Here is a 23465-nt window from a genome sequence, read left to right on the forward strand (position 1 = left end):
TAAAATTAAGAGTAACTTTCATATATAGAAATAACATAAAAATCATATTTGTATGTTATAGCTATAGTTTGCACAATTATACTCCATATCAAACATAAATATATATATTTCGCTATACATAAACAAAGAAAAGTAATTGTATAATTTCGTTATACATATACAAAAGAAAACAATTGTATAATCTGTTTTGGTATACATATAGTACAAAGCAAGAAAGATAGAAAGACAAAAGAAAATTGGGCAGGGAAAGATCGTATTTGTATAATCATAAGTGTATAGGACGAAAATATATGCATTTGTGTTTCTATATATAATCTTATCTCACGTTATACAAACACAAACACAACGTATACATTTGTGTTTATATAAATAGTCTATAGATTTTTTGTGATCCAAAACTCCCAAAATGAAATGGCCAAAATTTTTCATGGACGTCCGTTAAGACGTTGGCAATGTATTGTCCCGTGGGAAAACGGACGCATTTTCAAGTTTAAACGAGGCCCAAAGCAGGTAAAAACAGATTTTGCCGATTTTCCTATCTTATAGTCTAGAAACAATATGACGGAAATTTCTCATGAACATCCATTAAGACGTTGGCAATGTATCCAGTTCGTCCCACAGGGAAAACGGGTGATTTTCAAGTTCAAACGAGGCTCAAAGTAGGTAAACACATATTTTACCAATTTTTATGTGCTATAGTCATGGATATTTTGCAATCCGGAATTCCCAAAATAAAATGGCCAAAAATTTAATGGACGTCCGTGACCTTGCAATGTATTCAGTTCGTCCCGCAGGGAAAACGAGCGCATTATTAAGTTCAAACGAGGCCCAAAAAAGGGAAAGGCAGATTTTTCTGATTTTTATGTGTTATAATCCTTAATGTGATGACTCACAAAATGATAGGTTAAATTAGAGTTTATTAGTGTGGGTTTATATCTTGAACTAAGTGGTTTAGTTACTAAATGTAAAAGTATGTATTAGATCCCTAAGTTTAGAAGAATTTCTAAAGTTTGGTTGAAGGTGCAAGTCCAAGAGCCAAGCCAAAAAGGGGCAAGCCTAAGCCAAGGCCAAGGCTGCCCCAAATTGGCTAGACATTGCCCAAGGACCCACGACCACTTTCACGACCAATGGTCTTGACCATGGTCCCTTAGGCAAGTGTGAGGCATGACATTAAGGCCTAGCCACTGCCAAGGAACCACAACCTTCACCATGACTCGTGGTCTTGACAACGGAGTGTGGGACATGTAGTGGTCTTGCCTTGGCATTGTGGGAGCCTATGGGTCATGAAACACTTTCTACACTCTGCTCACACTCACCACGAGGGTCTTCACGACCTGTGGTGGCCACCACCAGTCGTGGTGCCACCCGTGGTTGAGCAGACATTTTGTGCAAGGAGGTTCCAAGCCAAGAAACTCTTCATGAGCCACTTTATGACTCATGGTTATGACCACAGGTCGTGAGAAGGCTCATGAGGTAGCCTTAGCTCGAAAAGTGTGGTGCTTTGTTGAGGAGGCTACTGCCTCAAAGACCACGGGCACCACCACGAGCCGTGGTGCCCAAGACGGTAACATCAAGGTGGGCATAAAGCTCACTTAGCTCTAAGGGAGGAAAGACAACATTGCCTAGATGTTGCCTATATGAGCACGAGCTTCACCATGACTCGTGGTCTTAACCACAGATCATGGGAGCTCATGTGGTCCTCCCTTAGAATCTTGAGGGCTTGGAAGGGTGGAGAGGAACACTGCCTAGGGGACCAAGGGCACCACTACGAGCCGTGGTGCCCCTCACGACTCGTTAAGTTGGGCATGGTCACTAAGGGGGCTGCCTCATTTAGGGCATTTTGGTAAATTCCTTTTAAATTAATTATTAATTGGGGTTGGTTTAAAATAGTTTATATTATTAATATTTATAGTTTAAAACCCTAAAACACTTCATTAACTCATTATTTTAAAAAAAAAATGTTCTTCCCTCCAATATCTCTCTCTCAAAACTCAAGAAAGAAGAAGAAGCCATAGAAGCTTGAGTTTGAGGATTTCAAAAGGGTTTATTCATCAATTTCTTCAAGGTTTTTAATATTGGTATTGTGATCCTTCATCCTAGATCAATCTTTCTATCAAGGAGTCCAATCAAAAAGGATTTTAAAGTCTTTCAAAGATCAAAACCTTATTTTCTAATATAAGCATGTGTTCATTGATAAAACATTTTCAAAGCAATTGTATTGAAGAATTAAGGTTTTATTGATGATTATAAGTTGATTTTACATTGAATTTCTTCAAGAAACCATGATTTTCCTAAACTCTTTTATTTTGGAAATTGGTTAAGTATGAAAGTATAATATGTGTTTATGTGAAAGTTTATGAATACATGTCATTAGTTATATCTTATTGTGGTGAATTTTTGATGTATTGATGAGATGAAGATTGTGACCTAGAAAGGAAAGTTATGAATGAGTTCATGTTGAATTGCTTATGTGGATGATGGAATTGGTTATGGAAATATGTCAATTGTCTTATCTCTTGTAGTATTTTGGATTATAGATTGAGATTGATTCTTAATGATATAGAATTGATTTAGATTGATGAGTGATCCACTTATAATGGAGGTGTTTAGTTATTGAGTATGAATGACTGATCCACTTAAAATAGAGGGTGCTTACTTGTATTTCATGTTGAATTGTGTATAGTGCTTTTATGGAAGAATTATACCCACATGACTTGCAATATGATTATATGAGTATATGCATGCAATGAATGAATGAACTAATTGAATTATGATTAGGTCCATATCTAGTATAGTGAATGTGGGTGTGTTGAGTTACATGGTCCATGAACCCTTGAATGCAATATATATGAAGATTATGCATGATTATGATAATATGTAAATGCTTATGAACACTTTAAGAGGGAAGTGTTTATGATGATAATGTTGTTGTTGTTTTGTCATAGTAGGAACAATCACACACATACCATGCATAAACATGACTGGTGTGTATATGGTGTCAATTGAAAGTATAGTTTTCATATGCACCTTTACACATTATTATGTAAGAAATGTACATGTCGATGATGATCCTATGGTGTTGATTGAAAGTTTATTCTCATGAAAACACTATGAATGTATGTATAAGGATTCCTCACATGTATATTAGGATTTTAAAGGTGAAAGGTAGTTCTCGCCTTATTAAATCAATGAGTTATGTTATGAGTAGTATTGAATGAAGGGTAAAGTACTCTTTCACATATGTAAATGCAATTCACACTAACTATGTATAAGTATGTGAATAATGCTTAGCACCGAGCGGATAAGGCAAATGAGGTAGAGACTCTCCCGCTAGTTAGGTTGGGTCTTCTACATATGCTCTCATAAGATGGAAACTCTCCCGCTAGTTAGGATGTGTTTCTTGAAGTAATCTCCCTATCCCATAACTATGTGCCCGCATAGGTATTAGCTAGTAGATCCACGCTAAAGCTAAATATGTTAGTTCTACCTTAGGCAAGTTGGACATCTTTTTCAGTGTGGGTTCGTATGACACCGGATTTCATGTAGCTCACATGCTCTATGTCGGTTAAAGCTAGATTTTCTCTAATGAACAAGAATATGAATTATGAATACGAAAGTGAGTTATATGCTATGGTTCCTTAAAGGGTTTACTTAGTATGAGTGGTAGTATGGGATGTTATTCATACATGGCACACGTGGACTTTGAGAGTAGTCATGGTGTGTTCCTCTTATGTTTATATACTATAAATATGCATTATGTTTATGTACAATGAATATGAAGTATGTATATGTACTATGAATATGAAGTATGCATGTTTATGAATTATGAATATGAACATGATTATGAATGTCTCTTTACTATGTGTATGAACTATGGATGAGATCAATGTATGATAAGTATGAGCATGGTAGACCAAAAATAGTACTTAGTGTAGGTAGGGTTATGCACAGGGGCGGACCCACGTGTCATCCAGGGTGTATCCGAACCCCCCCCCCTATATATATATATATATATATATATATATATTGAACTCCTTCAAGAATAAGTGAAAGAGATAGTCTAGTGGCAAGTTCCTTCAGAATCAAACATGAGGTTGAGGGTTTAAATCCCCCTAGGTAACCTTTTTATTTTTTAGTTTCAATTTTTTCTTCTTTTCTTTTAGTTCTAGTTCAGGTTTTTACATTTTTGTTTTTTTAAAAAAAAAACATGCTAAAATGTGGTGTTAAATCCAAAAGACTTCAAGGGTCCGCCGTGTTTAGTTGGCTTATTTATAAGTTTATACTTTTATTTTTCAAAACTTCTGAACGAAAATCCTGAGTCCGCCACCGATTATGGGACCTTATGATGAAACATGGCACAAGTGCAATCTAGGATAACTTATTTGGTTATTCTATTAAGTCTATGTGATGAGGTATGTCTTGTCTTGATGTACCTAGTCTAGGGTGGCTTCAAGGAGTACTTAATGTGAGTAGTATTAGGAATGCTATTCATACATTGCACAAGTATGATTACGCATTGTCTAAAGCTTGTATGTTGAATATGTCCTAATATGAAGATATGATTTATACGTCTAAAGTATCATCGGAATTTTCATTTTAATAGAATGAATTAAATTGAGTGAAGTCCAATATGCACTTTGATCTCAATGAACATATTAAATTCCCCATAAGGTAACACAAAATTCATTTCTAATGAATTAATAAGAACATATATGTGTATATATATATAATAGAACCAATAAGAAATACTCAACATACATTACACCCCCCACCCCACCCCACCCCCTACCCCCACAACAAAAGAAAATAACCAAATGAANACCCCCACCCCCACCCCCACAATCCCATCCACACCCCAACCCATTCTTAGACTTGAAAAGGCCATGGCCAATTCTTGATATCTTCTTCATCTTGAACTTTAGCACTTCTTTTCATACCAATAGATCCACCAACAACATTACCATCACCTTCAACATAAGCATAATATTTCAAGAAAAAAGCAAATGTAAGCACAACCCATTCAAGACAAAAGATTAATGCACACAATCCACCAGCTAATCGCAAAATCATTTCACCATCTTCTTCCCTAACATACGATTTCAATTTCCCAAGAAAATCCCCTGTTCTCGTAAATATCAGCACGAAAACAGAGCCCTGTAAAATCGCTGTCAAAACTGTAAAAACCATATGAGGGCCGTACCAATTCCCCATACTTGAACGAGTAGAAACCGCAGAGCAACCAAAAACAGCACCCCCAATTGTGATAATGTGGAGGAAGATGAGGAAGAAACCGCTTAACGAAGGGATAAGACGAAGGGAAAGAGTCAAGAAAATGCAGCTGGAAGCTGCACCAAGAAGAATGTAGTTACATAAAAGGAAGAATTTTCGAGTACGGTGAAGAGATTCGGAGATTTCAGCATAACTAGTGAACCCCATTCTTTTGAATTGATGAGATTTTCAGAGAGTTTTTGAGTTTTTTGTTAGTGAAGTGAAGAACAGAGTATGAGGAGTTTTGGTTATATAGGAGGAGGAGTTGGGGTAGGGGGGGAGAGGGGGGGTGGGGTGCAACGGTCATATTTTGTGAGTTTTATTGGAATATGACCGTTGTGTGGGGAAAAGAGGAAATTATTAAAATCTCTTTTTGACTTTTTTGAAATTTTCATTTAAAAAAATGATAATGACACTTTTGGACTATTTGTTAATGTTAAAATTATCTTTAATTATCATTAGTGTTCATGAGGTGCCGTTGTAGTTTGAAATATCATAGAATAATAAAAGACGTCTTAAATAATAACTTAACTTAAAAGACAGATAGTACCATTGTGAAGCGGTGCATTCATTCCTATTAAGAGAACGAAATGATGTACACCAAGACTCCGTAACTTTATAGAGTACGAGAAGGTATGTCAAATCTTTTCATCGGAGAATCAAACCAGGACTAGATTAGGGGCACAGGAATTATCTTAACATAATGTCAAGTACCCTGCAGGAATTTAACATGTTGAAATAGTACATTCCTAGGAAAGTATAGAGTATACCATACAAGTCCACATAAAATAACAAACAACACATCCAGGAAGTTTGAACAGAATAAGATGTATACGGAACTTACTCCTATCGTGCAAGATAAAAGGAACGGAAGAGAAGAAAAAATGGAAGTGAAAACAAGTGATCATCAAACAAATTTTTGTAGCTACGATACTTACAAAGCACGTCATGTTACGAAAGTTTAAGTGCTAGAGAAAGTTCTACTCCACTTCACCAAGAAAAGACTACTTTCTCATTCCAATTGATCATGTTACATGTACTCCAAAGAAAACTACGAGATGACCCATTACTCGCGATTACAAATCTAGTTGGCATGCCACGAGGTCAGCGCCTATCAACACTTTTTGCAAGATATTGGAGTTCTCACGGAAGTATGGCAGTCAGAATCTTTCAGAAAACGGATTCGTGTTCAAAGAGTTGCACAGACATATGGGTTGCATAGCAAGCAAAAATAAGTGTTGCTACTATTTGCACAATGCAGAAAGCACACCTATGAATCAGCTTCAAGTTCAGCTCCAAACTTCTCCAACCTATCAGTTTCTTCATCTATATCTCGGACTAAAGCATGGTTAACAGATCCATCGTCCTCGCTACCATGAATTTGCCTACCAGCAAACCTGTTGCAACAAATGAATGAGTCAAATCACATAAACAAAAATAAGAACAATACACAGGTGCTGATTACTCTGCTGTTGATCTAGAAAAGCAACTTCACGAGATACACTAATGCTTGTTTATATGTATTCCATCCGTTCTAATTTATATTGTGTTTGACTAGGCATGGATTATAAGAAAGAAAGAAAGATTTTTGCTAACACACTAAAAGTACAATTGGAACTTGTAGCCTTAAACATGCCATGGAATTTTAGTGGCCGTGAGAGCATGACATTAAAGGGATCCAAAAAATAGAAAGGTCGTTCTTTCAAGAACAAACTAGAAAGGAAACAGTGTCTGTCATAATGGAACAGAGGAACTAATAAGTTTCAGTAAAAATCTTCAATGCAGTCTACATGAGATAACAAAAGTTGTATATGCAGATGAAAACCAAGCAATCACTTACCAGCGTCCATTCATCGACTCAATGCACCTATGTGCATCCTTTCTATCCTTAAATTTGACCAAAACAACCCCTTGTGGGTGATTCTCACATACCTGCAGAAGTGAATCAATGAATGAGATAAAACCACCAAAAGCCTCCCGTGATATCTTTCTCAACTCATAAGTTAACTGTATAATATATTTCTCTGTTCTGATCTTTTTAACTCCTTACCCTAAATCGCAAAGTTTTCGAGGATACTAACCAATTCAATCTTTTAGTAGTTTTTATCACCTTAATCTTTGTGGTAAACCAACTATATATTTCTCAAATTTCAAATGACAATTTAAACACTTGTTTGTCCAACTCTCGTATAATGACCTATTTGAACTTTCTACTCCTGCTCTTGTGTATTGAGACAGGAGAGTATGAAAACTGGAATAGCAACTCGGCATAAGATGCCGAACTCCTTGAGCTCCACCTCCATGTGCCACAAATGGGGAAGAAGCCCCACTCCCCGTCGGATTGGCAGTAAAAAAGAACTACATACACAAATATACAGCCAGTGTTTGTACCCCACTATAAAGGGAGTGTCAAAGCAGGGATAACATAGTCCCCAATATAAATGATAAATATGACAATTAAAGAAGTCCCAGACATCAGAAGAAAAAGAATGGATGCCCAACAAGCACACGATTTGTCAATTTGTACCTACTCACATTAAAGGACGTTGTGTTACTACTTAAAATAATCAGGTGTGCTTGTTTATGTAGTATTCAGAGAGCTAAAACATAAGCTGGTTTTATAACACATATTTTCATTGACAGAGATTCTAATTAACAAGCAGGCCTTGCACTGTGACTCTTCCTTCGAGGAGTTGCTTATGTAGGGGTACTAGATTGAAGGAGCGTCAAGGCCCAACATGCTGCACAAATGTAAAAGAGATACAAGACGTAAGCAACCAAACCAGGTGAATTTACGAAACAGTCGTTTTTTCATTTCCCGCATTTGACTTGCTACTACCAGCTGATGTTTACAGCCAATTGTTGTTCTAAGATTATAAAAGGTACTTATAATCTTTAAGAACTGGAATTCCTACTTTACTGACAGGTGAAAAGAGCAAAATAACTTCACACAGAACTATATAACTTAGAAAGCAAACCCAGAAGGTGCACATATCACCCTACGTTGGTTGGCAAAATCACATCAGTAACTCATCTCTACTAGAAACAAGGCATATATATCAGACACATATATAAGCAATATTATAATGGATTTTATGAGAACTGGCAAATACCTTTACCAAGTCCACTGGACCAAACTTTGAACATTCCTCTTGGACGTCTTGCTGTAGCTCAGAACATAAATTCTCTTCCTCCTATTGACAACATTAGAAGTGCATTAGCTCAAAGCCCAGAAACAATAACTAAAAGGTAATTCTCACATTAAGAAGTCAGCAAGTAGAAAAACTACAAAAAATAAAATGTTGGTAAAGGCAACAGCAAGACAGCTGCCTGGACCAAAAAAAACGCGGAACTCCTAAGGAACTTCCTCCACTTCACTATGATTAATATAGGCTACGATTGCTTATTACTATGTTACGTTTGCCACTAGTTTACAAAAGTATGGTAGTTTGGTAATTGAAATTTATTTGTTAACACCTTGAAATACAATTTAATGTTCCGGTTAGGCTGAAATTGAAAAATAACAAACATGAGTATCAAGACATAGAAATGTTACCCGCAATTCAGCTGGTATGAACATGTAGCGAAGCAAAACAGTAGCTGGAACCAATATCTTTGAGTCATCCCGACCACCTGATAATGTCAGTGATAAAGAGAATTAAGAGGGGACAAGGAGAAAAGCAATATGCTGTAGGAGAAAAGGAAAATATTGCATTGAACAGAATCTTTTTTTTTTTTGAAACTGGTAACTTTATTGAACAGATAAGATCTTACCATAAACAGAGCTTCAAATCAAATATATAGAAGAAATAATCAATAATAATAAGTTAATAACTTAGAAGCAACAAAGAAGATTAGTGATGTTATGTGTCCCGCAGTGTTGCGACTTGTGCATGCTCCAGATGTCCAGTCATGAGCATGAGAAAAGGTGTTTAAGTGTCCCACATTTGTGGAGGAAATGGGTTGTAGTCTCCTTATATTGTCTAGGGCAATTCTCACCGCTTGAGCTAGCTGTGTTGAGAAAGGACTGTGGTCCATTTATACAAGTGAAACTGTTTTTTGAATCCACGATGCTGTTTAACGGTTTTAACATGCCAACACTCTAATACCCCTCACACATCGACTTATAATCCTCCATACTCAAAACACTTCCAGATACAAATAAAAAGCAAACTAAAAGCTGAACCATCTGAAAACTCCAAAGCCAGTATCTTCCTTTAAGAAGAGTTGAAAAGGAACATACATCTGCCATTTTTCGACGCATTTCTTTATTTTTTTTATAATGGTAACGACTTTTATAAAATAAAATTGACTGGACAAGTTGTGTGGTCAAGCCCAAAAGTTAGGTTTACCGCATGGCTCATGACACCTATCTAGATGAAATTTAAAGCATCAAAAATATTTTCTGCCTCTTCTGTACATTCTTGTTTACACCAAAAATAGAACAGGACTAGACAATCCATTTCAACTTCTTGTTGGAGCTTCCTTTATCTTCAAAGGATCTCCGATTTCTTTATTTCCATATTGTCACCAGATGCAAGCAGGGACAATCCTCCATTTCTCTTCCTGATTAGCTATCCACCCTCCTCTATCTGAACTAACTAAAATTGATGTTATAGTCTCTGGCATAGCCCATCCGATGCCCCCGGGGATGGAAAATTTTCCACAGTTGGTCAGCCTAGTTGAAGTGTAAAGGGAGATGGTGAATTATAAGTGCCTGCTCTCCACAAAGATCGCGTCTTGAGCATAGACAAAAACTCCTTCTGGATAGATTGTTCTGTGTTAGAACTGCCTGCTTAGCCAGTAATTTCTTTAGACAGAGACTATGTTAAGTTATTCCCATAAACACCATCCCACCCCCAACATTACTTTGAGTAAGTTGATTAAAGATACTCTATACCTATGTTTTGATACACAATACAGACGTAATGGCAAGTGAATTGATTCTTCTCGCTTTATGTTTTTGTTCTTTTATCTTTAAGCTTGAACTAGCTCAGAAACATAAGACCATGAGTTCATTAGCATTCCTCTTCTGAATGGAACAAGGTTTGTCAGACAGAGCACCCCTGCAAGGATGTAGGAGATGAGAAGGAATAGAAAGGCGCCCCTAGCAGATCGCCCTTTCTTTTCCTTTCACGGCTAGGTAATAGTTAATGGAATATCTGAGGCTTTTTTTGCTTTGTGGAGTCAACTTGTCCAACTAAAGCCACTAGTAGGTCAGCAGGTCTCTCGTCTACGGAAGAGACAACACCTATACCCAATCCATAAAGTCCAACTCTTGCTCAAGAAAGTGAAGATTTTGATGTCCACGCGGCTGAAGGATATAATAACTGGCAAGTAAAGCTGTGAACAGGATTCCCACTCTAACCTGATACCAGTAATCTGATAAAACGATAGACATCTAGTGCACTCACTCATTTTTTCTTTCAGATAAGCCAACCCAAAGAAGGAAATGCAAGGGTGTTAGCTGTCTGGATTTGAAAACGAAGGAAATAAATAAGGGCTACTTGATGGTGCAGAGTGACTGTCTCTTCATGTAAGGACAGCCATACAGAGTAGGTAAGGCAGTACTCCGGGAGGGAATTTGTCAGAATGCATGAGTGACAGAGCTCAGTGACTGGAAATTTCAGTCCAAGGGTGGATAGATAGGAGGAAACGATGACCTAGAATGAGAACACAAGGGTAGTGATATGTGAGTCTATCATGCACTTGCCAGAGGATAATTGAGCAACCAGTGGCAGGTTAAGATGCAAGAGAGAAGTAGAACTGGATGCTACTGCACTGTAACTGTTAAAGACATGTCGGCAATCCAAGTAAAGCCACAACATAATACAAATAAGATCGCTTATGAACTGACTAAGGAAAACAAACAAACAGATTTACGATGGAAGCTTTGAATACATTATGTTTCAACCAATTAAGAATCATCCATTGTGTCAGTTCAGCTATTGCAAACTGTAATGATGGTTTCAGTCACTAACTTATTCCAAAAGTATCAAGCAAAATTCACACAGAGCAAAGATCCATTTATTCAGATATAAGCAAACATATACATCTTAGACAATATTACTCAATAAGCTTCAGAATGTTGAAAAACAACAACACAGCATTTTCAGGAACTCTATAACCAAACCATTCTTAGAACCAAAAGTAACATGAAAAGGTGATATTGTGGCATAAAACCAGATTTTGAGTAAAAGACAGGTAAGACATACCCCAGCCAAGCATCTTCTGCTCAACTTTTTGGAGTTTCTTCTTTCTGTGCTTGTCTGATTTCTTGGGTATGAACCTCTCCCCTGCAAAATCAATAAAGGTTTCCCCAAAGGAAACAATTAGGCACTCAAGTGACAATAAATGCATAAAGCTGACCCATGCTTTATTTGGTCAATGTAATAGCAAGACTAATCATCAAGTACAGCTTGACACAATGCACCAAAGAACATAGGTTTGTTTACCTTTTTGCTCAAACTTTGCTGGAGTAACTGTCATAGGAATTTTGTCACCTGGCCGTAAAGGTGCACCATCCAAAATTTTAATGGCTAGATCAACTGAAGGCTCCTAATCCACAAAGGTTCCCCAATGAAGATAAAACACATGAATAACAATTGCAACAAATAACTCCAAAATTTTATGAATAAATAAAAACTCCAAACATCATTGTTGTACTTGAGAAAAGAATCATTACCTTAAGATATGTTACAAGTGCATCACCTTTCTTCCTTCCAGTTTCTTTGTCAAAATAAATCTTCACTCGAGGCCTTTGTGTTTCCGGATCCTACAATTTTTTTAATAAATCACCATTAAAATTCTATACTGGTTTGTAAATACCAAAACATGACAGTTGAATGTCCTATAAGCCATGTCAAAAGATCACAACTTGACAAGCTAAAATGTTTAAACTCCCTAATAAGCTTATAGAACTCTCCTTTAAAGTCATGTGGTGCAACTATCACCATAATTGTGCTTATAAGACGAATTTAGATTCATTAAAATACACATGATGCAACAGTTACTAAAATCAGTCAATGGAGAAAAAAGCAGTCAAGTGATCCAAGAAAAACCAACTAAGCAAGGAAGATAAAAGTCATAAAAAGGAATTCAGCATCAAAAAATCAAGGAATCAGGGTTATCAGTTTCTATTTTTCTGACAGTGGTGTCCAGGCCAACTTGTGCACACCTCGACTAATTCTACGGGCACCTGCTACAGCCCAAGGCTTTTGGGCAGATGTGAAGAAACCACCTAGCGAATTCTGCCCCGGGAATTGAACGTGAGACTTCATGATTCTCAACCCACTTCATTTACCACTAGGCCACACCCTTAGGTGCAACAATCAGGGTTATCAGTTGCAAATGTATTAAGTTACTCTATGATGTCTTTAGGCCTTGAGACTGTGACTTAAGTTATTTAATAGGAAATATCAGATCACCAATAGTAAGGCAATATTCATTTGCATATCCATAATGTTTTTGGACTAAAAAAAGTGAAACCCAGAATAGCAAAAGAACAGAACCTGCAATGCATCTTTCGCCAAAATACAGGGAATGCTAAGCAGAAATCAATTAAATGACCCTGAGAGACTAGATGTGACCATATCTATCTTCACAATCAAATTTCCATAATATAAAGGTAAAAAAAGAAGTTCCGCACCTCCTTTATGATCCCACACTTTGAAAAGACTTCAACCACCTACAATGATCTCCACATTAGTGTAGCATAATAAAGAAGTCAAGAGAATGTTGCACTTCTCATAAATTTATAGGAACAAACAACAAAATTGCTAACTACCTCGTCAACAGTGACGTCTTCTGGCAAGCCTGTAATATAGACATGAGTATTGACTTTTAATTCGAACCAGCTATCTGGAGGTTTATTCGCTTCCTGTGCAGGCAATAGAAAATGAAAGATGTGAGAGGTATGTGTTAGGAGAAGGTAGAGAGGCACATTGAATAATGCCTGCTCATGTCAGGGGAACATGGAATCGTGCACATCATAACAAATGAAAAACAACCCAATTAGTTAATGATTTTTTAATATCTAAATATAATAATAACAAGAAAAAGATGAGACCTGAATCCAGACAACTAACAGACAAAAGCCAAAAGTAACCTTTGACCTGGAGAAACATAAAATTTAAGAGTGAGACCTTCTTTTCAGCAGCTTTTTCAGGCTCATCAGCCAGTTTTCTCTTGCCATTATGTATTGCTGCGGCAGTTTCAATTGAATTTGTAGCATTCTTATTAGCCTCAGTGTTATCCATGTTCTTGTTCTCATTTCCAGAAGAAATGTCAGCGGGCAATGTAGGGAAAAGTTCCTCCTCTTCAGCGTAAGTCATATCTTCTAGACGATAGTCCGTTTTCTCGGTTGGATCTTCCTATAAAACCTCATTTGATCAAGACACTTTCCAACACAAATAAATAAAGGAACAGAAGTACAAGTCACAAAGATGTACTCTTTCTTCTTTTTTTTCATTTTTTTGAAATTATTGATAAAGAACAATGCAACATCGAGCATAATTATGAGATTAACGAAAAAAGCGCTTCTGCTTTTTCACAACTGTGGTGTCTGGGCCAGCTTTCGCGCACCTCGACTAATTCCACGAGATATGATATCTACCACCTCCTACCAACAGTGCCAGGTAACTCTATCCACCAAAGCTAAGGCAAATGGAAAGAGATTGCCTAGTGTTTTTGTCTAAGAAATGAACCTGAGACTTTATTAGTTCTCAATTCACGTTATTGACCACTAGGCCACACCCTTGGGTGCCTTTTCTTTTCTGTTTTAAATGACCCACATGTGTTTTACATCACAAAGTTAAACTTCTGAAAGACGAGGGAACAAAGAAGACAGCTAGAAGTAGTATATTATATTACCTGAGGTACCCACACTCTAAGAGCCTTATCCCATTTGTACCTAGTTCCGTCATCATCAGTGAACTCATCTTCACCATCTGGAGGAGTTGAAGGCCTTTGATCCTCATCAACTGCTTGCTCGTCCTCTGCCTCTTTCACTTCCTTTTGAAACTTTTCATACTCATCAAATGGATCATTAGAAGTCAAAGAAACTGCAAAAACAGGTAACAGACGTCTCAGCCAAGTACGATATAGTGTTAAGTTATTACATTTCTGCAGGTTCACCTCTTAAGTGATGAATCCCTCACCTAAATTTGTATCACCAGTGCTCTGCTCAGCTTCATCAGTCAGCAATCCAGGAATCGAGCAAAGTGGTTGCCATTCACTCCTTCCTTCCGACCATGCTAGTGTACTCTCCAGTAGGTATCCAGCAGAGTAGTGCTCTGTCCATGTCAAGAAAACAAGCTTAAAAATATCCAAACATACCATCTGAACATCATACAGCTGAATAAAATTGTTCAAGATAAAGGCTAATAGTTATGGGTGCACTGAAACTTCAAAAAATAAGGAAACAAAGACAACAAAATAGAGAGCCAGAAGGCATTGAACTCAAATGAACACCTAAGTAATGAAGAAAACCATCAAATACAAAATCATCCAATTTAAACAAGGAAATCACTAGTATCAGTTCGTCTCAATAAGCAATCATTCAATGAGTGAACGGTAAAATGTTTTTCATATACTCATTGAAGAGTGGAAGTTTAGGAACTTACCACGCAATTCAGATATTGTATACGGGCCTAGTTGTTGTTGATCTTGGGCAAGCACATACCAACCCACTTCAGAACTCACTCCAGAAGTTGTATACAAACTACTGTTGCCTTCACCTACAACAGAGATACAAGAATCAAACTTCTTTTCTTCACCCTATGAAGCACCTAGCATGCATATTTGCAGAATCCAAATATAATACAGCCCCGCCACCAAGAGCAGCCCAACCCCAAAAGGGAAGGCAACATGAAAAGAAGCACATAATGAAAACTCATACTAGTATTTAAATATTTAAAAGATTCGCAAAGTTGAACCAGAAAGTCTTTCAAGAAGTCACATAAGATTGTACAGCAACAACAAAAACTGTATTTGAAAATTTACTACTTGAAAAACTTCAAACAAACTGTACATAAGATGGTACAACAACAACATACGTGTAATGAAGTCTGGGAAGGGTAGAGCGTATGCAAACCTTATCCCTTCCTTGGGAGGTAGAAATGTTGTTTCCAGGAAACCCTCGGCTCAAGGAAAAACAATTCAAAATGTCACATGGGATTCTAAAACCTAAAAAAACTCCCAGGATTTTACTCTAGTGGTAGGAGACACATCATGGGTTCACAACGCGCTGCAGACAGAACTTCTGGTATTTAAGCGGAGAAGGATTCGGATATCAAGAAAACAATTGCCAAACCTAAAAGGAATGTCTATCCCTATACTTAATCCTATTGTCCGTTACGACATATTAATATTAAGCTTAACCCTCACCAAAATTTCCAACTGCGTTTATTACTTCCAAATCCTTATAGTTTTTCTTCCACAACCCTTCAAAAAAGCATTATTTTTTTAAGCAATAACTTTCCATAACATCAAAAATTTTGAGAAACCATCCTCCTACTATCACTGAGCAGAAAAACAGTATCTGCAATAACAAATTTTTAATTTTTATCCCTCCAAATGAGAAAAATCAGTCGACCCATTTAAAATTATAATATGATACTCGAAACCCATCTCCTAAAATACAGAAATAACACATATACACAAGCATATCTATCGATAAACAAAGGTACACACATACTGGGTTAATTTGCACATATATAGACTATAACTGACCCGTATAAGACGTCTGTGGTAATTGTTCTTGTTGAGGAAGATGATCTTCAGAGGCATTCAATGATGCCATTGAATTTGCTTCTCCCCAGTTTTCTAGCTTCTTCTTTGTGCTGCTGCCTCTTCTTCGTTTTTGTTTTTTTTTTTACAGAGAAGAACTGTATAGGAAATGCATAAAGAAATAGTTCAGAGGGGATTCGGGTCGGATCTTTGAAATCGGGTGCAAATAGTTCGGGTTTAATGAACTTAGCAATATGGGTTTGGGAAGTTGGAAATAATATTGATCTTTTTTTTTTCGCGATTTACTATATGGGTAACTTAAATCGATTTCAATACTTTAGAAGCAAATTAGTTAGATTTATGCTAGTTTGTTAAATATTACGTATCTTATAACTTTTTGGTCCTCGAAAAAGTATACATACATGTACATATCAATTAGTAGTATATCTAATTAAATAATATAACTGAAAGTCATAAAATAACGAGTGTGTCTAGGTGAAAGTTATTGATTAAGGAAAAAATCATACGTGTAACAATTTTAGAGGATATGATGTATCACAACTCCAAATAAATCAAAATAATTAAATTCTTTTTTTTTTCGATTCAATAAAATTTAGATTTTTAACTCAAATTTATGAATGCATATATATGTGTGTGTATACTTTGTCAGATACACATAGTTAATCATATGCACTGATAAAATTTATATATATATTTGTTGTGTAATTCAATGATATATCAGATAAATGCGTAAATCTCTAGGATACATATACATTAATCAGATATAATGATAAAAATCGGATAATCTTAATTCAATAACGTGTCAAATACATTAATAATGTGTTAGATACATGCGTGAATCTTGTTTGTTGAAACTTTTCAATTACATTTTGGATTGTCGTTATTGTCTGTTGCGCCTGGACTTGACAGATTTCCGACAGAGTTAGTAAAATTTTGGTTTTTTCAACACCTCGACGAATAAAGTTTAAAAGAGAGATCCTCAAAATCGCTTTTGAAGTTCATTATGCACTTGGACGTGTTATTTGCCTATCAAAATCGCTAAGAGGTTAAAATCAGTGTGGCCATGAATTTTCATGTAGGATGCATCGATATATGGTTAGGCTTGCACTCGTCGTTTCCTTGTCAGCTTGTGAATTTGAGTAATGACTAAATAGATACAAATCTAAATATGTAAAATCTGCTTTTTTAGATATGATTTTTAAAAATTTAACGATGAAAATCGCAATGGACAGAAGGAAGGAGGAGAGAATACAATGATGGAGGACTTGTGTAAGAGGCTAAAGAGAGCGGGAAAAAGTTGATTGACATGAAGACCTGTAACTGTTTAAAAGTATAGATAGTATTCGTATATATGATAGTAAAATATGTTTAATTAAGTAATTTTGCCTTTCTTAACTGTATTTTTAGAAATTATAAACACAAGCCTTTTCATTATTGAATGATTGTTTTTCATAACGATACAATCTTTCACATGAATAATATTTACTTCGTCATCTAATTAAATTCAATTCATATGATATAAGATCTCTTAAAAAAAAACTCCTTTATTAATTTTTCCTTCACAACTCGAATTCAGAAAATTCTAATTTTACAATAGTATCACTTTACCAATTCTACCATAAATCTTTGATAATTACTTGATTGGTAATAATACATGTAATGCAAAAAATAAAATAAAATAATAATAATAGAAAATAGAAATGCTTTGTGTTGATGACCCGTATTTATAACCCGACCCATATTTTCCAACCCGACCCACTGATGTAATACCCTAAACCCTGGCTTTAATGGCTGCTTCATCACTTCCCTGGCTTCACAGCGTTTCTGTATGATCAAAGATGAGCTGCAGAACGACGACGTTTTGGACTCGGATACTCCGCAATCAGCTGCGGTTTACCCGTAGTAAGCCACCATCTTCCACCGCCGGCGCAGCCAAGGAATCATTTCTCCGGCACCCATTTCCGCCGCATTCTGTACTAACTCCTCGTTTCTTCTCTACGGCGTCCTACAACCGGACACCGTCAGCGGAGAGGGTAATTCAAGAGCTGTTGCTTGATGTGGAAAGGGACAAGCAAAGGGAAAAGGAAGAAAGAAAGAAGAAAGGATTAGATACAGCTGATATAGATGCTGAGGAGAATGAGGATTCCATGGGCGTTGGTCCATTGATTGAGAAGCTTGAGAAGAAGAAGCTCAAGGAGGAAAAGTTTAGCTTTGAGCCTACGGATTCGGATTCGGAAGATGATGATGAGAGGTGGACTCCTGATGCTATTAACAAAAAATGGGAAGTTTTTGATAAGAAGTTTAAACGACATGAAGAGCTTCTCAAGAACTTCACTGATGCAGGTACAATGATTTCATTTTTGAGACATTAATGGTTCAAGTAGAATACAAAAATTTGATTTCCCCTCTGGGGTCATTTGGTAGCTAGTAAAGAGACAACTTATCCCCGTATTAGTTTTTACATGAGTTGTACAATGTTTGGTACCTGCTTAGAAACTAAATTACGCATTTGGTTTGTAATTTAGAAACACCTATAACTAATAGTTACGAGTGAATTTATGTATTATCTTATGCGGGGTAAAGAAATGGGATAACTAATATCCTCGTTACTAGTACCTACATAATTCTGATCGGCTACCAAATGACCCCTAAGTGGTTATTAGCTTATTTATGTCCTAAGAAAATGACATCGGAGAGAAGGCACAAAATAATGTTAGTTTGCTAACACTGTGAAAACTTGATAATTGGTGGGATTGGAAAGTTAGTCTCAGTTTTTTTTGTTGTTTATAGGATGGAGGTAAGCAATATGGCTATAGTGTCTGTTACTTTTAGTTAATGTAAATGTTAGTGGAATGGTTTTTGGTTTGGGTTTATTAGATAGGTTGGAATGTGCAAGGAAAAAGAATAACATACTGTTAGAACTATGTTTGTCTGTGCATATGTATGTGAAGTTCAACTATGTGAACTGACTTGCAAAACCAACTGAAAGCATTTTGTTGTCGAATTGGAATTGACAAATTATGGAAGTTTTGACCAGAGACACTTGATGATGCATACAAATGGATGAATAGAATTGACAAGTTTGAGGAAAAGCATTTCCGACTGAGACCAGAATATCGGGTGATTGGTGAACTGATGAACCGCCTTAAAGTGTCTGAGGGTAAGGAAAAATTTCTTCTGCAGCAGAAGGTGAATAGAGCCATGCGAATGGTGCAGTGGAGGGAAGCTTATGATCCCAACGACCCAGAGAATTACGGACTCATTCAACATCAGCAGGTGGGACCCTCTGTAGATCTCTTAGAACATGCTGGGTTTGAAAAGGAAAAGGGGATGATTCAAGGAGGAGATGATGATGACGACGTAGAGTTTGACGACATGAAAGAGAAGGATGATATATTGTTAGAGAAGCTCAATGCCATTGACAGGAAACTTGAAGAAAAGCTGGCTGAATTGGACCACACCTTTGGGAAAAAGGGTAAGCTTTTAGAAGAGGAAATCAGAGATCTTGCTGAAGAGAGGAACTCGTTAACAGAGAAGAAAAGAAGACCTCAGTACAGAAAAGTAAGCACCAACTCTTACCCTGGTCACTTAGCGCTAGATAAGTCTCTCACAAATTTTCTTGTTTCTGAATTTAGATTATTAAGTATTCCTTTTCATGGCATGCATTGTTTTGTCATCATCCTGAAAGTGTCCTACTTTACCAAAAACTGCTGTCAGATTCACCCGGCAGTGCTACAAACGTGCTGAACTAGATTTAAATTTTGATTTTTCTTGTTTCATTGTGTCAGGGTTTTTTCTTGCAGTATGAAACTTTCCGCTCCATTCATTTTCTGGAAAATTTCATCCCTTCTTGAGCCTTGGGTTGTGTTTCTAAGAAGTACTGGGCTGATGGATTTCTCAAAAATAAAATATGTTTGTGTTTCTTTGAATAGAAAAAAGACATTTCGAAATGAGATGAAAACAATGGTTTTACTTTCTTGCAAATGGGACTTAACTTTTGGGAAGTTGTTTCAGGTGGAGAATTCTAATATTTATCCTGCTAATTTTCTGTTTATAAAATGAGAAGTTACAAGAAGCATGTTGTTGGTACCAAATACTTCGAGGCCAGACTCATACACCACATGTTCACATGTCTGATCGCTTCATAGCATATAGAAGGAATAGTATTTAACTAATCGCTTTTCTTAAAAGACTTAAGCTTCTTGGTTTAATTTCCTGGGACGGCTTCCTTGAAATGATTGTGGTGTTTCTTTCTTACGTATTTGGCAGTACTGATTATGTTTTTGTTTGGTTGTGTTCTTCATTCTGTTAGCGGAACAGGTTAATATTATAAATCAATGTTATTTTGATAGCTTGAGGTCTGGCATGTAATGGAATTTTCCTAAGCTGTATTGCAAGAAAGAGAATCTTTTTAGTTAAAGATTGGACCCCAATCTGCTGGCAGGAAAGTAGAACTGTAGAAGCATGCTGTATCTTGCTCTTGCTTATGCAGTGTTCAAAAATTCGTAACCTCTGGTAGATCAGTCTATGGTCAAAAAGGTTCCTCTGTTTTTGTAAGGGGGAAGGAGGTGCTTGTCTTCCCTCTTCCCGTGATAGTACTTGGTAGGAGGCCTTTTTGTTGAGATGCTGCTGAGTAGTGTATCTTGACATTCTTCTTTCTGATAAACTAAATAGCAAATCTGAAATGTCCCCGAGAGAAAATGGAAAAAAAAATAGAATAAGGACTTCATCAAAATAGATTAAGGATGATAGAGTGGAGTTGACATGAAATGAACTAATCAATTCTTGTTCTGGGCTAGTGATCCCAAACGCTTCATTATGAGAAAGGAACACTGGGTGATCCCAAAATGCTTCGTCTAGTTTGCTTGCCTTCTTGAGTTCTATGAACAAACAAAAAGAGGACAGTATATATTTAGTTGTCTGATATGAGGGATCATCCTTAAGCCTCCAGAAATTGCAAGTTTCAATAGGTGCTTGCTATTGAAGTAGCTCATCTGAGAGTTTGGATCATGGTTAGGTCCAAGTTGTGAGAACTTGTAAAATATGCTAATATTTTCGGTATTCCAAAGACCCACACGTGAAGTGGGAATCCTGTTTCCTCATTTGCATACATCATTTATTTCTATGTTGAGGATTCTTATGACTGACTCAACTCAAGAACATTTACATAAATAAAATATTACCCTATGAGGACATGTTTATGATTATCAAGATTTAGAGTATATATATATTTTAAAGTTATTTTGTAGAATTTATGTTTCAGTTTTACTGAATTGGATGTTATCATGATTTCATCTTCACTTATTAATTCTTCATGATGGCAGGGTTTTGATGTGAAACTCATTAATGTCAATAGGACATGTAAGGTTACTAAGGTAATGCAGCTATTGAATGGATTTTTCTTTCTTCCTAAATGGAGCTTGAATGAGTTACTTCACAAATTTTAGCTGAAATATGATACAGGGGGGACAAGTTGTCAAGTATACTGCTTTGTTGGCTTGTGGGAACTATCACGGAGTTGTTGGTTTTGCAAAAGCAAAAGGTCCAGCTATTCCCATTGCCCTGCAAAAGGTACATGAGTCAGTTTATTGTTTAACCATGGCATATAAAGCATGTGCTTCATTTTTGTCAATGCCTTGGCTGAATGATTCTGTATGAAAAGAAGACTTCTTTTTATAAAAAAAATAAATTCTGCAGGCATATGAGAAATGCTTCCAGAACCTACATTATGTTGAACGGCATGAGGAACATACAATCTCACATGCAGTTCAAACGAACTACAAAAAGACCAAGGTACCAACTATTCTGATAACAGATTTTAATTGTTTTCTTTTGATAATTTTTCTTTGATCATACACGTAGAAAATCCATTGTGATTTTCTGCTTATGCCTTCTTTAAGAAAAAGAATCTTGGTTTTCTGTATATAGAGGTAATGTTTACATATTTTTTGTTTTTCTTTCAACTCTTTGGTCTTGAACCTTTGCTTATTTGCACCTCTATTCAGGTATATCTGTGGCCTGCTCCTACTCAAACAGGGATGAAAGCAGGTAGAACTGTCCAAACAATTTTGCATCTAGCGGGTTTCAGGAATGTGAAATCGAAGGTAACTGTATCATAATTCTGATCAAGCGGGTCACATAATATTGAAATAGGTATTTATTCAGTGCCATCATTGTAACATCATACTTTTGCAGGTTGTTGGCTCAAGGAACCCACATAACACAGTTAAGGCTCTCTTCAAAGCTCTAAATGCGGTACGTCCATGTTTTGCTTGTGAATTGTTGCTACTTTCCCACTCTGCTCCCTTTCTTTGTTTTCTAAAATTTGACTTCTTCCTCATTCTTTGGATTAGATTGAGACACCCAAGGATGTTGAAGAAAAGTTTGGGCGAACTGTTGTCGAGTCATACTTATTGTAATAAGCATCAACATTTCTGTGGTGTTTCATGGCACCTTTTTCGTCATAGCAGGTAAGAACTCAAAGTTCGGTTAGTCTCATATTTTCCCATTTGTTCTTTGTCCTCATCATACCACCATCCACACATTGAGATTCTTCTAGATTCATCGGTCTTATAGTTGGAAAATAGTTATGTATATACATTCGTTCGATGACCAAGTGTATCTAATCTTGATATATTCACTAATCTGGCATTTCAAGATTTGAAATTCTGGGCTAATTAACTGTTTCTCTTGTTTTGGCAGATCATAAACCAAGGAGAGGTCGAAACCATGAGCCCATCAATGGTTTCATAAGCTAGTTTAACTTATTTCTTTTACCTTTCCTTTTGGTGATTTGGTGGTTGTTGGTGTAGTAGTGTTACAAAATAGATGATGATTTCTAGTAGACCATTCATAGGATTTTATTGTTTTTACTTTTCCTACTTCAGTTTCGATTAGTTCACAAGATTGAATGGCCAATTCTCCTTCGAACCTCGATTTGATTGTTCTCCAAGAATATTGAGCCATGAAGATACTACATATACGTGGCCCGTTGTACTAATCGAGTCATTCATTAAAGTTTTCGAATACGAAATAAAATCATTTTCCAATGAGTTCTCGTACGTACGTTCATTGTAATGTGAGTGGAGTTTACGTTATGCACACTCAAAAGATAGCGACTACAAGGGATGAACTTTAGTCTAGACTCTTATGACGTTGTTTGCGTTGGTAACTCATCAACTCTTTTTTTTTTAATTTAAGATGACGTGTATTTTCATAATATTATTATTATGTAATATTATCAAAGAAGATTTAAGTAAAAATATAGTGTAAAATCACTATAAATTAATATTTGGTAAATAATAATCCCTCTAAAATAATATTTTTTTTAATTTTGATTTGGGTTAATGAAAAAAATTACTAATTTCGATAAGATAATATATTTTTAGAAAACCTCTATATAATTTATGGTCTATCACAAATTAATAATTTTTTAAAAAGCACAAATA

At 36.2% G+C, this 23465-nt stretch overlaps 3 protein-coding genes across 5 annotated transcripts; 1 reads left to right on the top strand and 2 right to left on the bottom strand.

The window, feature by feature from the left end:
• Positions 1 to 4839: 4839 nt before the first annotated feature.
• On the bottom strand, positions 4840 to 5508 carry LOC107004073. Its single transcript, XM_015202302.2, has one exon. It carries the CDS (start codon positions 5434 to 5436, stop codon positions 4867 to 4869), a length of 570 nt encoding a protein of 189 aa, XP_015057788.1. The 5' UTR covers positions 5437 to 5508; the 3' UTR covers positions 4840 to 4866.
• Positions 4854 to 16156, bottom strand: LOC107005139 (splicing factor U2AF-associated protein 2). 3 transcript variants are annotated; one of them, XM_027913078.1, is made up of 15 exons: positions 16000 to 16156; positions 14892 to 15005; positions 14427 to 14561; positions 14140 to 14330; positions 13413 to 13640; positions 13055 to 13147; positions 12917 to 12955; positions 11954 to 12043; positions 11724 to 11826; positions 11484 to 11564; positions 8825 to 8901; positions 8382 to 8462; positions 7109 to 7200; positions 6539 to 6665; positions 4854 to 4967 (listed from the first exon to the last, which is right to left on the bottom strand). In XM_027913078.1, the coding sequence occupies exons 1-14, from the start codon at positions 16067 to 16069 to the stop codon at positions 6539 to 6541; spliced, it is 1521 nt and encodes a 506-aa protein (XP_027768879.1). In that variant the 5' UTR covers positions 16070 to 16156; the 3' UTR covers positions 4854 to 4967. The 3 variants fall into 3 exon arrangements, with proteins under 3 accessions (XP_027768879.1, XP_015059126.1, XP_015059127.1); XM_015203640.2 differs by lacking the exon at positions 4854 to 4967 and having other exon boundaries at positions 6154 to 6665; XM_015203641.2 differs by lacking the exons at positions 4854 to 4967; positions 6539 to 6665; positions 7109 to 7200 and adding an exon at positions 7777 to 8009.
• Positions 16157 to 17793: 1637 nt separating this feature from the next.
• LOC107004881 lies at positions 17794 to 23069 on the top strand. Its single transcript, XM_015203279.2, has 9 exons — positions 17794 to 18360; positions 19055 to 19578; positions 21342 to 21392; positions 21481 to 21588; positions 21715 to 21810; positions 22023 to 22121; positions 22213 to 22272; positions 22371 to 22487; positions 22720 to 23069. Exons 1-8 carry the CDS (start codon positions 17856 to 17858, stop codon positions 22434 to 22436), a joined length of 1509 nt encoding a protein of 502 aa, XP_015058765.1. The 5' UTR covers positions 17794 to 17855; the 3' UTR covers positions 22437 to 22487; positions 22720 to 23069.
• Positions 23070 to 23465: the final 396 nt, after the last annotated feature.

The sequence above is a fragment of the Solanum pennellii genome, chromosome 11, assembly GCF_001406875.1.
Source record: "Solanum pennellii chromosome 11, SPENNV200".
In the NCBI taxonomy this organism is placed as follows: Eukaryota; Viridiplantae; Streptophyta; class Magnoliopsida; order Solanales; family Solanaceae; genus Solanum; species Solanum pennellii.